General features: G+C 41.5%; 1 protein-coding gene across 4 annotated transcripts in view; it reads right to left on the reverse strand.

Annotated features, from left to right (window-relative positions):
* The window catches only part of AGO2 (argonaute RISC catalytic component 2), a 139,622-nt gene that overhangs the window by 117,598 nt on the left and 5,713 nt on the right, over positions 1-16,311 (reverse strand). Inside the window, exon 1 of one of the 4 annotated variants that reach the window (XM_030546408.1) lies at positions 12,834-12,855. The exons of the other annotated variants lie outside the window; for them this stretch is intronic. Within the exon in view, the coding sequence (XP_030402268.1) occupies position 12,834 (1 nt within the window). The 5' untranslated portion in view covers positions 12,835-12,855. Of the gene's footprint in view, positions 1-12,833; positions 12,856-16,311 lie in introns of those variants that run through there. 4 annotated transcript variants of the gene reach the window in all.

Here is a 16,311-nt window from a genome sequence, read left to right on the forward strand (position 1 = left end):
ATGTGGACCTGAGGCTGAAAAGAATCCTAGCGGGAGCATGGAAAAATCCGTTGATTGTCCTTCATGTGGAAACGAATGATACGGCTAGATACTCTCTGGAATGTATCAAGGGAGACTATGCCAGACTGGGGAAGACGCTTAAGGAAATCGAGGCTCAGGTGATCTTCAGTGAGATTCTGCCGGTTCCTAGAGAAGGGCAACAAAGGTGTAACAAGATAGTGGTGCTATAAGGAGGGCTTTGGGATGTATGGCCATTGGGAAGCATTTACGGACAGAAGACTGTTCTCTCGGGATGGATTTCACCTGAGTAAGGAGGGAAACAGACTTCTAGGATGGAGGCTCGCCGACCTGATTAAGAGAGCTTTAAACTAGAAATTTGGGAGAGATGGTTGGGAGATGTCTGGGAGATCTCCACGCCGGAATTTAACCTTGAGAGGGAAGTAAACAAAGCAAGAGAGGATACAGCCGTGGACAGAAGAATTGGCATAAGGAGGAAGGGTAGTGTAGATAGCAGACTAACAGGTGATGCTGGTGGTAGAATGTCTGTGCCTAACAGGGTAAAGAATGTGAGTGAAGCCAAACGGCAAAAATTAAGATGTCTGTACACTAATGCGAGGAGCCTAGGGAACAAAATAGAGGAACTAGAGCTACTGGTGCAGGAAGTGAAACGGGATATTATAGGGATAACAGAATCATGGTGGAATAGTAGTCATGACTGGAGTACGGGTATTGAAGGCTATGTGCTGTATAGGAAAGACAGAAATAAAGGCAAAGGTGGTGGAGTAGCATTGTACATCAATGAGGAGGTTAACTGTAAAGAAATAAGAAGTGATGGAATGGACAAGACAGAGTCTGTCTGGGCAAAAATCACACTGGGAAAGAAAGCTACCCCTGAGATAGTGCTTGGGGTGTGCTACAGACCACCGGGATCTGATTTGGATACGGATAGAGACCTCTTTAATGTTTTTAATGAAGTAAACACTAATGGGAAATGTGTGATCATGGGAGACTAACTTCCCAGATATAGACTGGAGGACAAGTGCTAGCAAGAATAATAGGGCTCAGATTTTTCTGGATGTGATAGCTGATAGATTCCTTCACCAAGTAGTTGAAGAACCAACAAGAGGGGATGCCATTTTAGATTTGGTTTTGGTGAGTAGTGAGGACTTCATAGAAGAAATGGTTGTAGGGGACAACCTTGGTTCAAGTGATCATGAGCTAATTCAGTTCAAACTAGATGGAAGGATAAACAAAAATAGATCTGGGACTAGGGTTTTTGATTTCAAAGGGGCTAACTTTAAAGAATTAAGGAAATTAGTTAGGGAAGTGGATTGGACTGAAGAACTTGTGGATCTAAATGCGGAGGAGGCCTGGAATTACTTTAAGTTGAAGCTGCAGAAACTATCACAAGCCTGCATCCCAAGAAAGGGGAAAAAAAACATAGACAGGAGTTGTAGACCAAGCTGGATGAGCAAGCATCTCAGAGAGGTGATTAAGAAAAAGCAGAAAGCCTACAAGGAGTGGAAGAAGGGTGGGATTAGCAAGGAAAGCTACCTTAGTGAGGTCAGAACATGTAGGGATAAAGTGAGAAAGGCTAAAAGCCAAGTAGAGTTGAACCTTGCAAAGGGAATTAAAACCAACAGTAAAAGGTTCTATAGCCATATAAATGAAACAAAGAAAGAAGAAGTGGGACCGCTAAACACTGAGGATGGAAAGGAGGTTAAGGATAACCTAGGCATGGCCCAATATGTAAATAAGTACTTTGCCTCAGTCTTTAATAAGGCTAATGAGGAGCTGAGGGGTAATGGAAGGATGACAAACAGGAATGAGGATATGGAGGTGGATATTACCACATCTGAGGTAGAAGCCATACTTGAACAGCTTAATGGGACAAAATTGGAGGGCCCAGACAATCTTCATCCGAGAATATTAAAGGAACTGGCGCATGAAATTGCAAGCCCGTTAGCGAGAATTTTTAATGACTCGGTAAACTCAGGGGTTGTACCGTACGACCGGAGAGTTGCTAACGTAGTTCCTATTTTTAAGAAAGGGAAAAAAGTGATCTGAGTAACTATAGGCCTGTTAGTTTGACATCTGTAGTATGTAAGGTCTTGGAAAAAATTTTGAAGGAGAAAGTAGTTAAGGACATTGAGGTCAATGGTAATTGGGACAAACTACAACATGGTTTTACTAAAGGTAGATCGTGCCAAACCAACCTGATCTCCTTCTTTGAGAAGGTGACAGATTATTTAGACAAGGGAAATGTGGTAGACCTAATTTACCTCGATTTCAGTAAGGCATTTGACACAGTTCCACATGCGGAATTAGTAGTCAAATTGGAAAAGATGGGGATCAATATGAAAATTGAAAAGTGGATAAGGAACTGGTTAAAGGGGAGACTCCAACGGGTCATACTGAAGGGTGAACTGTCAGGCTGGAAGGAGGTTACTAGTGGAGTTCCTCAAGGATCGGTTTTGGGACCAATCTTATTTAACTTTTTTATTACTGACCTTGGCACAAAAAGCGGGAATGTGCTAATAAAGTTTGCGGATGACACGAAGCTGGGGGGTATTGCTAACATGGAGAAGGACCGGGATATCATACAGGAAGATCTGGATGACCTTGTAAACTGGAGTAATAGTAATAGGATGAAATTTAATAGTGAAAAGTGCAAGGTCATCCACTTAGGGATTAATAATAAGAACTTTAGATATACACTGGGGACACATCAATTGGAAGCAACAGAGGAGGAAAAGGACCTTGGGGTACTGGTTGATCACAGGATGACTATGAGCCGCCAATGTGATATGGCCGTTAAAAAAGCTAATGCGGTTTTAGGATGCATCAGGCGAAGTATTTCCAGCAAAGATAAGGAGGTGTTAGTACCGTTATATAAGGCGCTGATGAGATCCTACCTGGAATACTGTGTGCAGTTCTGGTCTCCCATGTTTAAGAAGGATTAATTCAAACTGGAACAGGTTCAGAGACGGGCTACTAGGATGATCCGAGGAATGGAAAACCTGTCATATGAAAGGAGACTCAAAGAGCTTGGCTTGTTTAGTCTAGCCAAAAGAAGGCTGAGCGGGGATATGCTTGCTCTTTATAAATATATCAGAGGGATTAATATTAGGGAGGGAGAGGAATTATTTAAGCTTAGTACCAATGTAGATACAAGAACAAATGGGTATAAACTGGACACTAGGAAGTTTAGACTTGAAATTAGACGAAGGTTTCTAACCATTAGAGGAGTGAAGTTCTGGAACAGCCTTCCAAGGGGAGTAGTGGGGGCAAAAGACATATCTGGCTTTAAGACTAAGCTTGATAAGTTTACAGAAGGGATGGTTTGATGGGATAGCCTAATTTTGGCAAATGATCTTTGATTATCAGCAGATAAGTATGCCCAGTGGTCGGTGATGGGATGGGATCTGAGTTACTGCAGAGAATTCTTTTCTGAGTGGTGGCTGGTGAGTCTTGCCCACATGCTCAGGGTTTAGCTGATCGCCATATTTGGGGTCGGGAAGGAATTTTCCTCCAGGGCAGATTGGCAGAGGCCCTGGAGGTTTTTCACCTTCCTCTTAGCGTGGGACATGGGTCACTTGCTGTTGGATTCTCTGCAGCTTGAGGTCTTCAAACTACAATTTGAAGACTTCAATAACTCAGACATAGGTTAGGGGGTTGTTATAGAAGTGGATGGGTAGGGTTCTGTGGCCTGCTTTGTGCAGGAGGTTGGACTAGATGATCACATTGGTCCCTTCTGACCCTAGAATCTTTGAGTCTGAGTCTATGGATGAACAGAATCCTCAACCGTCAGCGGGCTGAGCGGGGCTGGCAGCCAGCACCCTGGCTGATGGAACCCCAGACCGGCCACCTGATGAGCTACTCCGGGTTCCGGCCGCCGGCCCCGCTCAGCCCACTGCCGGCTCGGGTTCCGGCCGCCGGCCCCACGCCATTCAGGGTTCCGGCCACCAGCCCCACGCCATTCAGGGTTCCGGCCACCAGCTCCACTCAGCCTGCTGCTGGCCTGGGATACCAGCCACCAGCCCCACTCACCTCACTGCACTATTATTTACTTTACAGACAATAATAGTTTAGTTACAGAATATAGGAGAGCAGACTTTTCAGTGTTTTTAAGCTTATTTTCCACTCTTTCCCTGTAATTGTCTTTTCTACATTATAGAAGAATAGGGTCCAAAAGAATGTTGAGTTTCTAGGTCTTCCCCACTCACATAATGTCAAAAACACTTAAAATTACTTTAGGTGGTGATTAAATCCACAAAAGGATCCCTTTGTTAGAGATGCATCAAATGTAATACCTGCCTTCCTAATTGAAAGAGCCTTGTGCAAGGGCAAGGTGAATTATAGTTAAAATATAATCAGTTTTTAACTCTGAATTTCCTAACTTCAAATAAAGCTCTACACTTTTAATATGTTGTATTGAATCTTTTTAGATAGTGAAAGCAGTTGTGGGTATGTCTTTAGTTTACAGGAAACCCACTCATATGTAACGATGTTTTCAAGAGATAATGTTGTGGTTTTCTACATCGCTGTACAGAGGCAGTAAAAAGAACCTTCTATAATAGAATATTTTCAGTACAGGATAAAACTGTATTCTTTATTGTGATAATTATTCTATGATAAATTTTCCCCTATTTTCAGTATTATTAATTTTCTTGTTCTCTACCTGCTGAATTTCTCTGGGACCTAGCCAGAACTCTAGGCACTACTATAATACTATCTGGTATCAAGTGAGCTCCAGTTCATGCATCTCCACTGACCTCAGTTGTGACAATACAGCAAGAGGACTCAAGTGGCCAGGTCCCAAATCATTTAGGGCTTTATGGGCTAAGACCAGCACCTTGAAGTCCACCCTTAAACTTAATGGAACTCAGTGCAACTTTGAGCACTGATCTTCTGATTGTCCCAGTATGCAGCCTAGGGGTAGGCAGCCTGTGGCACGCGAGCTGATTTTCAGTGGCACTCACACTGCCCTGGTCCTGGCCACTGGTCTGGGGGGGCTCTGCATTTTAATTTAATTTTAAATGAAATGAAGCTTCTTTAACATTTTAAAAATCTTATTTACTTTACATACAGCAATAGTTTAGTTGTACATTATAGACTTATAGAAAGACCTTCTAAAAACATTAAAATGTATTACCGGCACGCAAAACCTTAAATCAGAGTGAATAAATGAAGACTTGGCACAACACTTCTGAAAGGTTGCCGACCCCTGATGTACCCTCTCATACAACATATTACAGAAATCTAATCTTGAGATGAATACGTGAAAGATTTACATTGGTCACACACTGAGCCAGACATAGGAGAACATGTCCAGATATGGTCACAGCTGCTATCTGATCTTCTAAAAAGTAGCCACAAGTCTAAGAAAACTCCAAGATTGTAAATCTGAGTCAGAAATGATGGATGTGCTCCCTCAACTACAGGTACAGTTTTAAAAAAATTAAAGCTAATGTTAAAAAAATTATAAAACACATAGGTTGAGCAAAAGAGTGTCTGTACATCTGGGTATAGGGCTTAGATTATCCACAAATACAAAGTTTGTTTTTAAAAGTCATATGATACATAGAGTACATAATCAGCAATAACCCAAATGTAGGTGAATAGATTTAACAATACAATTTAGATATCAGAATCTGAATAATTGGGTTCAGCACTCATGAAAAGTCGCATAGCAATTTGGTTGTGGAAAGCAAAGTATATCAATGAGTGGAGATTGTCCCTCAGTAATTGAGAATTAGGTTGGTTGTCCATTTGCTACACTTTCAAGCTCCTCCAGTTGGTGCCCCTGACATCACTTCAGTCTTATCTGGATTTAGCCTCAGCCAGCTCACCATCATCACACTCCAATTTTATAAAGCACTGGAATACTTGTTCCTCTTTACCATCCAGGTCTGTTGTAACCCAAGTGTGGAACTGGGTTTCATCAACATACTAAATATACTTCAGTCCGGGTGTGCAAGTCACTTCTGGTATAGCACCAGGATACAGCACTTGAAAAGTTCAGTATGCAAACATTGATGAGATTCTGCTATTCCTTTTTTTTTTTTTTTTTTAATATTAAAGTAGCAATTGAAGGCCCCAATCAGGACTGGATCCCCTTTATAATAGACAACGCACTGACTAAATTGGACAGTATCTTCTGCAATTTAATTTACTACAAGAAACGATGGCTATAAGAAACAACAGTGGCTTTAGGGACTAGTATGGGGAAGGCAACCCAAATGTGAGTAGCAGCATGGAAGAAACCATAAATTGCTTGTAGGAGACGCAAGAAAACAAGTGACAAGCCCTGGCACCACTGGCAGAATGAGAGGGCTGGCTGATGCAATAAGTTAAGAGAATAGATGGGTTGGGGATAAAGTGGAGAGGTTATGAATTCCCTTTAAAAAAAAAAAAAAAAAAAAAAAAAAGACTGGACAAGGAGCTTGTATTCAATATAGTCAGTGAAGGGATTTCCAGTAGGGTGAAGTGGTGAGAGCAATAGCCTAAGAGATGATTGCTGCAGCATTCTGAATGGAAACTAGGGAAGCAAAGTGGTTGTTTACAACGCTAGGGAAGCAAAGTGGTTGTTTACAACGCTAGAGAAGAAACTGCAGTAACCAAAATGGGAGATCAGGCTTTGGGTTACCTTTTAATTGTGTTGTCCAAGGTAAAAAGGTATGATCTTAGAAGTGTTATGACAGAGGAAGTGGCAAGACTTGAATACGGCCTAGATGTGAGTGTCCAGAAAGAGGGCAGAATCAAACAGGACATTCACGTTGTGCATATTAACACTTCAGAAGATGGTGGTGCCATCAATGGTTAGGGAGAAGCTTGTGAAGGAAAAAGAAGAGACCAGTTTTGACCATGTTAAGTCTAAGCTGAAGGCAAACCATCTTAGCCATTCTGCATCACCACCCACCCATAAACCATGGTAATTATGAGAACAAAGCCAGCAGAGAGGCTGCTTTGAAGTCACTATAATCAGAGGAGATCAGAATAATGTTACACAATCCTCCCAAACCACCTATGGACTGTTCCAACAGCTCAACTGTCTTCCTCTAAGCTGTCTGAAATCTCATGTTTCTTCAACCTCCAAGAGTTTAAAATGTATACAAAATAAGTGGTATACATTAGCTTCTATATCCTCCTGTCTCATGATAGAAGAATAAGGGAGCATTCACTGGAACTTAATAGCAGCAAATTCAGAATTGATAACAAAAATTTATTTTCACACAACACATAATGAGACTGTGGAATTCAATACCAGAGGATATCAGTGAGGCCAAGAATTTAGCAAGATTCATACAGAGACTGAACATTTATATGGATAATAAGAATACCCAGAGTTATAATAGTAACTGCTAACACCAAAACAAGTTTTTGAAGGGATACAAAGACAAGTTATCCCATATCCACCTACAGCACAGTTTCTTGTGCACACCCTCCCCGGAGTCTTCTGCTGCTGGTCACTGTTAGAGAGAGAATATTGATCCAGTAGGTAATTCGTACATTCTTAAGGTCTCATTTATCTACATGATAAAGTTGCATCAGTTTAAGTTAAATTATTTTCTAAACTGATTTAGTTAAACCATGGAACCCTATGTGAACTCTTATTTCAGTTTAGCTTAATCAGATTCCTTCAAGTTTATATTTGTTTATGGCTAGAGGCACGGGTTAAAGCTCAAGCTGTGCCTTAGCTCAGGCTGCAACCCATTTGCAGTGAGGATGCAGGCAAGATCACTCAAGTACTCATAGAGCTCCAATGTCCTTTCCCACTCCCTCCTGCTCCCCCCCCCCCCAAGGGGCAGATAAGCTCTCCAGCAGCTGACATAACTGACTGGGAAAAACATCCCAAAGCATCTCAGCACAAAGAACCATGCACGCAGGCACACGCTGATGAGGGTAGACACAGTGAAGGCAAATAAATGGGGAAGAGCTTTGCTGCAGGAACACTTGCACTCAGGCTGGACCAACCCAAGCGCTCAGACCTAGATCTTAATCACCCAGGTTAAGCATAGACATACCCTTACTAATATAATATCCTATCTGTGACATTACCAGCTATAATGGCACTTCTTGCTCTCACCTCACAACACTAAGCACTGCATCCTTATAAGCCAGTTTATAACAACTGGACCACATGTGGCATTCTAGTTTGTGACTCTTGCTCTAGTCTAAGCACCTGGCTTAGAGACAAGCTTAACATTGTGGCCCTGTCTAAATCAGGCAGCCAAAACAGTGTTCTATGCCAATATAACTGTAGGAGTTTACACTGGTCTCATAGCCATCTTCTCAAGTATACCAATTTTAAACATGGCTCTACCTGGCAACAGCTGGAACTACTAACTATTTCTGTTAAAAACAACATTGGTAGATACCACACATATGTAGTTTCAACTACATGACACTGCAATTTGTAAATATAATCAGACAGGTACTTGTACTGATCCACTCCCACTGCATGGGTGTGCCTTTGGCATAAATTTACTCTCACTTCCTTCCAAACCCATCCCATCCATCACAATTTGGAGGACAGAACAAATTATCTACAAACTAAAATATTGTTTTATTCCTTTTATAGCATATCTAGCACACAAAAGCATATGTCCTTGTATTTGTTTTAGATGCATACTGAGAAGGCTCCAATTAATTATTTCACCACTAGGTTTGCAGAGATTATATGTCTGACATAAATTTAGTCACAGAATTTCCTGTTATACCAAGCAGATAAGTTATTGAAGCCAGAGAGCAACGAAGTTTCTATTTACAATACTGTACTTTTGGCACAAAAATGTCCTAAGTTTATCACTAAATCAAAGTTCAATTACAAGTAATAAGTATTGGTCAACATCTCCAAGATAATTACACTTCTACTTTCTCTGTACTATAGGGCTTGTCTAGATTGAAAGTGTTACCAATAAAAGGTAGGATAAAATGTTAAGTATTATAGCTATATTGGTATAACTCCTTATGTGGACACACTTATTGCAATATAAAAAAAGGGTACATGGGAATTATTCTGGTACAACTCCCACAGTTTAATGATACTAGTATAGCTTCCAACGTAGACAAGCCCAAAGTTTTCAAAACATGCTGTCATAAACAGATAGCAAGGGGTTAATGTTCTTTTACCTGTAAAGGGGTAACACCAGTAACCTGAAACACCTGACCAGAGAACCAATCAGGAAACAAGACTTTTTCAAATCTGGGTGGAGGGAAGTTTGTGTGTGAGTTCTTTGTTCTGTGTCTCTACCCTCTCGGCTCTGAGAGTGATCTTTCTGTCTCCTGGCTTTCTAATCTTCTGTTACCAAGTTGTAAGTACAATGATAGTAAGACAATAGGTTTATATTGTTTTCTTTTGTATTTACATGTGTGTAGTTGCTGGAATGTTTAAATTGTATTCTTTTTGGATAAGGCTGGTTATTCATTTTTTTCTTTTAAGCAAATGACCCTGTATTTGTCACCTTAATACAGAGAGACCATTTTTATGTCCTTTTCTTTCTTTTTATATAAAGCTTTCTTTTAAGACCTGTTGGAGTTTTTCTTTAGTGGGGACTCCAGGGAATTGAGTCTGCAGCTCACCAGGGAATTGGTGGGAGGAAGAAGTCAGGGGGAAAATCTCTTTGTGTTAGATTTACTAAGCCTGACTTTGCATACCCTCTGGGTGAGGGGGAAAAGAGATTAGCTCTCTCGGTACTTCTGTTTTCCAGGACTGGAAACAGGGAGGGTGGAATCCCTCTGTTTAGATTCACGGAGCTTGCTTCTGTATATCTCTCCAGGAACCCAGGGAGGGAACACCTGGAGGGGAGGAGGGGAAAGGGAAATGGTTTATTCCCCTTTGTTGTGAGACTCAAGGAATCTGAGTCTTGGGGTCCCCCAGGGAAGGTTTTGGGGAGACCACAGTGAGCTAGGCACTGTATAAATCCCTGGCTGGTGGCAGTGTTATCAGGTCAAAGCTGGTAACTAAGCTTGGAGGTTTTCATGCTAACACCCACATTTTGGACGCTAAGGTCCAGATCTGGGAAAAAATGTTATGACACATGCCTGTAAGAGAGCTTGCTTTTTCCTTAACAGATTGGAACAAAATGATAGTTTTAAAAGTTTTATCCTGAAATTACTAGTCATATTTATCAAGTAGCATTATGTTACCCAACATCATTTATCAAGGAAGTAATATAAAGAAAAATGAATAAGGTTTTAATTACAGGACCAAATTCTGCCTTCAGATGTGTGTGTGTAATTCCTATTAAAGTTAACAGGAGTTGCACATATATAGGTGAAGGCAAAGTTTGGCTTATAAACAGAATTTATTTTCTGTTTTAGTTTTCTCTAAATATTAGACCCTATAATTCACTAAACAAACCTGTTAAAACTATTGGAGCTTAATTGCCAATATACCAATCAGCAGACCAAATTTGTTGATGAATCCAGGTCACGTGCCACCTGAGGCACATTGCGCATATGCTAAGACGACCACTCATATATCAGCACTCTGTTTATCAAGCTGAAAGACCTGTCTCCTTACAACATTGTTATTACACTCTATTACATTTCACATATTTACATTAAACACATAATTATACATTTTGTTTCCTGATATTTAGATACATTTATAAAATTAGGTATCTGCACAACAGAAACACTGTTAAAAGGAAGCTTATTATGTTAAGCAAAACAGACAGCTTCTGTAAAAGATTAAACATAAAAATTTCCAATGTTCCCAAGTGATACAAAACATCAGTGGGACTTAGGATCCTAGTGTCAGTTATGAAAATGGAACTTAAAATGTTCAAGAGTGCCAAAGTCCTATTGACTCTTCATACTGTTCAGACTCCTAAGTCACTTAGGCAATTTTGAACATTTTACTCTAAACTAACAGATAAATGGGACATTTCAATATGGTTAGATACTGTAGTGTTTGATCTTAAAAGCAAATTCAGTTTATTTAGTTTTGGCCTTGAAATACTTCACCTAACTTTGGGGGGGTGGCAGTTGGAGTATTTTCCCCAGTACCATTTTGTGTAACACAGCTCTATATTCTCCTGAGCTGTTTATAGCTATATCTCAGTAAGGCAGACTTGCTTGAGAAGAAAAAAGTGTGTGATTAGTGTTAGTTGCATATAATGAATAAAAGAAGAAAAAGCGTGCTTGAACTACCCTTTTTTACAATTTCCTGAAGTGTCTATATTCAAGGACCTGAATACTCTACAGTATGGTCTGCACCTACATTTTGTGGGAGAGCCCCTATTTTCCAGGGCTTTGGACCTGTGCTCCGGCTCTGCTACAGTTCCAGGCAAAAACCTGCAGCTCCACTGCTCCGGAGCTGTTCTGCTCCAAAGCCCTGCTTTTTCTGTCACACATTTCAACACAAGACACTGGAATTTCTGCAGCAGCTTCAGGTAAATTCATAAGCTGTGTTTTTACTTTAATAAAAAAAAAGAGAATACTGTACTGATTGACTAGAATTATTAAATGAATAATCCAATGTATTTTACTCTGCTCCTAGATACTCCATGCACCTAACTGAACGTACACACATTAGAAAATGCTTCTGCAAAAATCATCAGTAGGAAAATACCTATGCTAACATTGAAATCATCATGAGGTTTCACAAGTCACAATCCACTGAGATAAACAGGGGTAGTTAAGATCTTTCAAAGCTATTGTTTCAGGATGTTTAAGGCTATGTCTACGCTAGAGACCTTACAGAGGCACAGCTGTATCCATGCATCTGCCCTGTTGTAAAACCTCCTGTATAGGTGCTCTATGCTGACAGGAGAGAGCTTTCCCATCACTATAATTAAATCGCCTCTAACAAGTGGCAGTAGCTATGACAGCGGGAGCATCTTCTGCCAACATATCACTGTCCACACTGGTGCTCCTGTCAGTGTAACTTATGTCAGTCAGCTGTGTTTTTTCACATCCCTGAGCAACATAAGTTACACCAACAAAAGTGCTAGTGTAGACATAGCTTCAGACTCAGGCTGTGATTTCACTAGAAACACTGCAGGTGTACTGCTTTAGTGCTTCAGTGTAGACACTAACTACATTGACAGGACAACCCCTCCCATCACTGTAGTTAATCCACCTTCCCAAGACGTGTTATCTAGTGCTAGGGCTAGGTCTATCCTCTCTTTTATTCTTTGTATGCAACTAACACTAATCATACACTTATTTCTCACAAGCAAGTCGGTAAGCCAACCCATAAGCCAACCAGAGGTTAGGTTGGCTTACTATGACACTCAGGGGTGTGGATTTTTCACACTTCTGAGCAGCACAATTGGGTTGACCTGGTCTCAGGAAACCACCACAAGATTAACAATTGAATATTTGAAAGGGTGAGCTTAAGGACTAGAAGATGACTATGTCTATGCTTACAATGCTTCAGTAGCACCACTGCAGCTGCACTGCTGTAGATCTTCAGGCCTGGTCTACACTACAGGATTAGATTGACGTAAACTGCCTTGTGTTAACATAGCTGTGGAAGTGTCTTCACTTAAATTTGGATCCCGCCAGTATAAGTGCCTCTCTTTGCTGATTTAGAAACACCACCTCCCTGAGTGGTTCAGTCATAGCTGATTAAATTAGGTACATGCAGTGACAGTGTAGGCACTGCATTGCTTACGTTGACTGTTACTGACTTTCAGGAGCCATCCCACAATGCCCCACACCGACAATACAAGCGCTCCTGGTGAGATGTGCACTGACAAACACAAAGAGCCATGTATGTGCACACACAAGCAATTTAATAACTGCACTGGCTGCATGCCAACATAAGTTAGGTCCACATAATTTTGTAGTGTAGACATGGCCTCAGTGTAATCGCTTACTACTGTGATAGAAGGGGTTCTCCCCTTACTGTGGGTAATCCATCTCCTCCCTGAGAGGCAGAAGCTAGATCAGGGGTTCTCAAACTGGGGGTCGGGACCCCTCAGGAGGTCATGAAGTTATTACTTGGGGGGAAGCAAGCTGTCAGTCCCCATCCCCAAACCCTGCTTTGCCTCCAGTATTTATAATGGTGTTAAATATATAAAAGTGTATTTAATTTATAAGGGGGGGTGAGGATGGTCGCACACAGAGGCTTGCTATGTTAAAGGGGTCACCAGTACAAAAGTTTGAGAACCACAGAGCTAGGCAGATGGAGGAATTCATCTCTCGGGGGCAGCAGTGACACAGAACCATTGAGAGTTGGTGGGGGGGGCACAATTTAAAAGTTCGGGGGGCAGAGGACCAGCTCAGGCATCACCTTCCAGCTCCATCTCCCTCAGCCAAGGCAGCTGATTCCACTGGATCCTGGGGCAACGGGAGCGGGGAACACATGCCTGTGCCAGGAAACTCACAGCAACAAAGTTTCTCCCGCGCCCTTGCAGACACCTCACTGGGGGGAGGCATGCAGACAACGCCTCTAACTTGGGCTGACCACAGGAAACCTGCTCACAGCACCTTTCACTGCGACCCACCCACCCCACTCCACCAACACACTCCTGTGCCCAGCACAGGGCTGCCATGCTTTCCCCGCCCTGCCAGGATTACCTAACACGCAGGCCCCCACCACCACCTTCCCACTCAGGCTCTCAGAGGCAGCTGCCATGCTGCACAAAGGCAACAACCTAGAGTGGCCACCCTCACCTGGCAGGATAAGTGCTCTGTCCCACCTCCTTTGCTCCCTGCCTGAGCACTAGGGAGAAGGGCGAAGCGAGCGGGAAACATGCTGGGGAGGGACAGGAGGGTGCAGCATGAGAAGGTCAGAGTCCCCTTCCCTCCTGGCAGGCCGAGCACAGCAAGGCCAGAAGCTGTCCTCTGAGCTATGGTGAAGGGCTGGGAGCAGGAGGGGGAGCAGCACTGGGTGCATCTAGCTCCACTAGCATTTCATGTGGCACCTGGCCATTGCAGCAATGGGCTCTTCGTGGGGCTTATAGGGTCAGTTCACTCTGAGCCCTGCAAGGGAGGCTCAGAGCTTGCAGAAATCTGGAAGACTAGGGACACATGACCCCACATCACCTCTGCTCAGGGCGTGGATTTTTCACACCCCTAAGAGAGAGAGCCATCTAGATGTAGCTTTTCAGTGTAGACCAGCCTATTTTTTCTTTTAAATCAAAGCTTAGATTCTGGAGCAAGGGGTGGATTCTATGGTAAATTATATACCTTAAAAAAAGAAAAGGTATCTATATCGATCACAGGGCCTTCACAATAGTCAAAGTTAGAGGTTAAAAATAGCACAAAAACCCCCCAAAAATGCTATGTCCTTATCATAAGTACATAAGTTACCATGTGTAAGAATCTGAAAAGCATATGCTTAACTCCTGTATGGAATTTTTAGACTATTTAATAATGAGGGTCTGAACTAGGCTACACAGGTAAAGAGCTAATGTATTAAACTTACCCCCAAAAGATAAGAGGTTAAATTTAACTAAGGCAACCAAGTTGTTGCCAGTATTACTGTCAAGTGGAACATCTAAGATGTAATTATGTACTATTCTGCATTTTGTGTACTCATTTTACCTGTGAGAAGTGAAGTACTCCACCAACTCTCTCATTCCCATCATCTAGGGATGGGAGCTGTTGGACTCTTCCCATGGAACTTCGTAACCATGGACCCCACCAGTAGGAGCCCCATTCATTTTTCATATCTGCCTCTAGCTAGGAAGAGTCATTTTAAATATTTCAAGCCCTGGTTTAGTCAAGTCTACAGAAGACTGCGAGGAACTTCAAAAATAACTGAGCAGTGCTATGACAGATTAAATTTGATGTACCCGAGTGCAAGCTAATGCAGATTAGAAAGAATAACCTGAAATACACAAATAATGATGTATTTTAAACTAATTATACTGACTCAGGAAAGAGATCTAGACAGCACTGTGGACAGCTCAATGAAAACAGCTGCTCAAAATGCAGCAGCAGTGAAAAAGGCAAAGATGTTGCACTGTATTAGGAGGACAGCACTACTGATATTATAATGACACTGTCTAAATCAATTGTTCACTTTCACCATGATTACTGTGCTCAGATTTGATCACTCCATTTCAAAAGGGATATAGCAAAAATAGAAAAATTAGAAGCATGAAACTACTTCTCTCTGAGGTAATACTGGAAAGATTTCCTGTTAGAAAGCATGTGTTTTTCTCACTGTCACGTATATGGGGAGAAGGGAGAGGGCTGGTATCTGGGCTCATAGGTGTGTTTTTTGTTTTGTTGTTGTTCTGGTTAATTATTCTCTTTTGGCTATGGTGAAGAAAGGCCACTGGATAGGTTATGCTTGTTAGGTTTAGTATGGATTTCTAGTATTTCAGTTATGTCCAAAATGACTAGTCCCTAGATAACTATTAGAAATATTGAGAGATGACAACAAGAGACAAGATAGAGGTATATAAAATAATGAATGATATAGAGAAGCTCAGTCTGATAATTTTACTGACTGCACCGCTATCAAAGAGGAAAAATACAATAGATGTTAAAATCAAATGAAAAAAGAGTGGTTTACACAAAGAATAATCTGTGATGCTCACTAACATAAGACATTGAGAGAAACAGACTACCGGGTTTAAAATAACAGCCGTTTATATGAACGTTCAAAATTACACTAGGTAGATTAAAAACCTAGGCAATATCCTCCTCCTTGCTTCAGGATATAAGCCAACCATTACATGCCCCTGCTTAGAGTAATGTATGGGAAATTTATATCTTCCTTTGAAGCACCAGTTAGCGGCCCCTACTGAAATCAGGATGCCAGACTAGAGAGACCTGCTTAGCAACTACAATATTCTTGTGATGAATCCAGAGTAAAAGCTGCAAGAAGGCTTCTAACTCCAACCCTTTTTGTTTCGAGGGGTTCATAACCTTCTACAACTTTTCAGACTGACATTTTCTAGGTATGGCCTCTAGCCCAAGAAAATTAATCTGAAAATTGAAGCAGAAAATCTTCAGCTATTTTTGAATGAAGAGAAGAAAAAATGCTTCCTATTACTAAAAAAGGAGAATATGCTCAAGTTCTACAGTCTACTGGATAGAGGCTGAAACTTGGAAAGCAGAGAGCATTCATTGTCAAATATCTTTGAGTGCTCTAGAATTTTTATTTTTTTTTTGGACTAGTCATGAACTTCTGAAAAATCATTTACTGTACATGTTCAGGTCATCTGAACAAATTTTTCACCAAGCATAGGAAGTGCACAGATCAGGAGGGCTGCATGTGTGCATGACTAATTTACATGTACTGAACGCACATATGGACTCAGTCCCTGCAAAACGTGTGAGGAGAAACAGGATTCAGAAGAGCTAGTATATACTTAAAGTGCCTGGGAGGGAGCCGTG

This window comes from Gopherus evgoodei, unplaced genomic scaffold (genome assembly GCF_007399415.2).
Source record: "Gopherus evgoodei ecotype Sinaloan lineage unplaced genomic scaffold, rGopEvg1_v1.p scaffold_44_arrow_ctg1, whole genome shotgun sequence".
NCBI lineage: Eukaryota > Metazoa > Chordata > Testudines > Testudinidae > Gopherus > Gopherus evgoodei.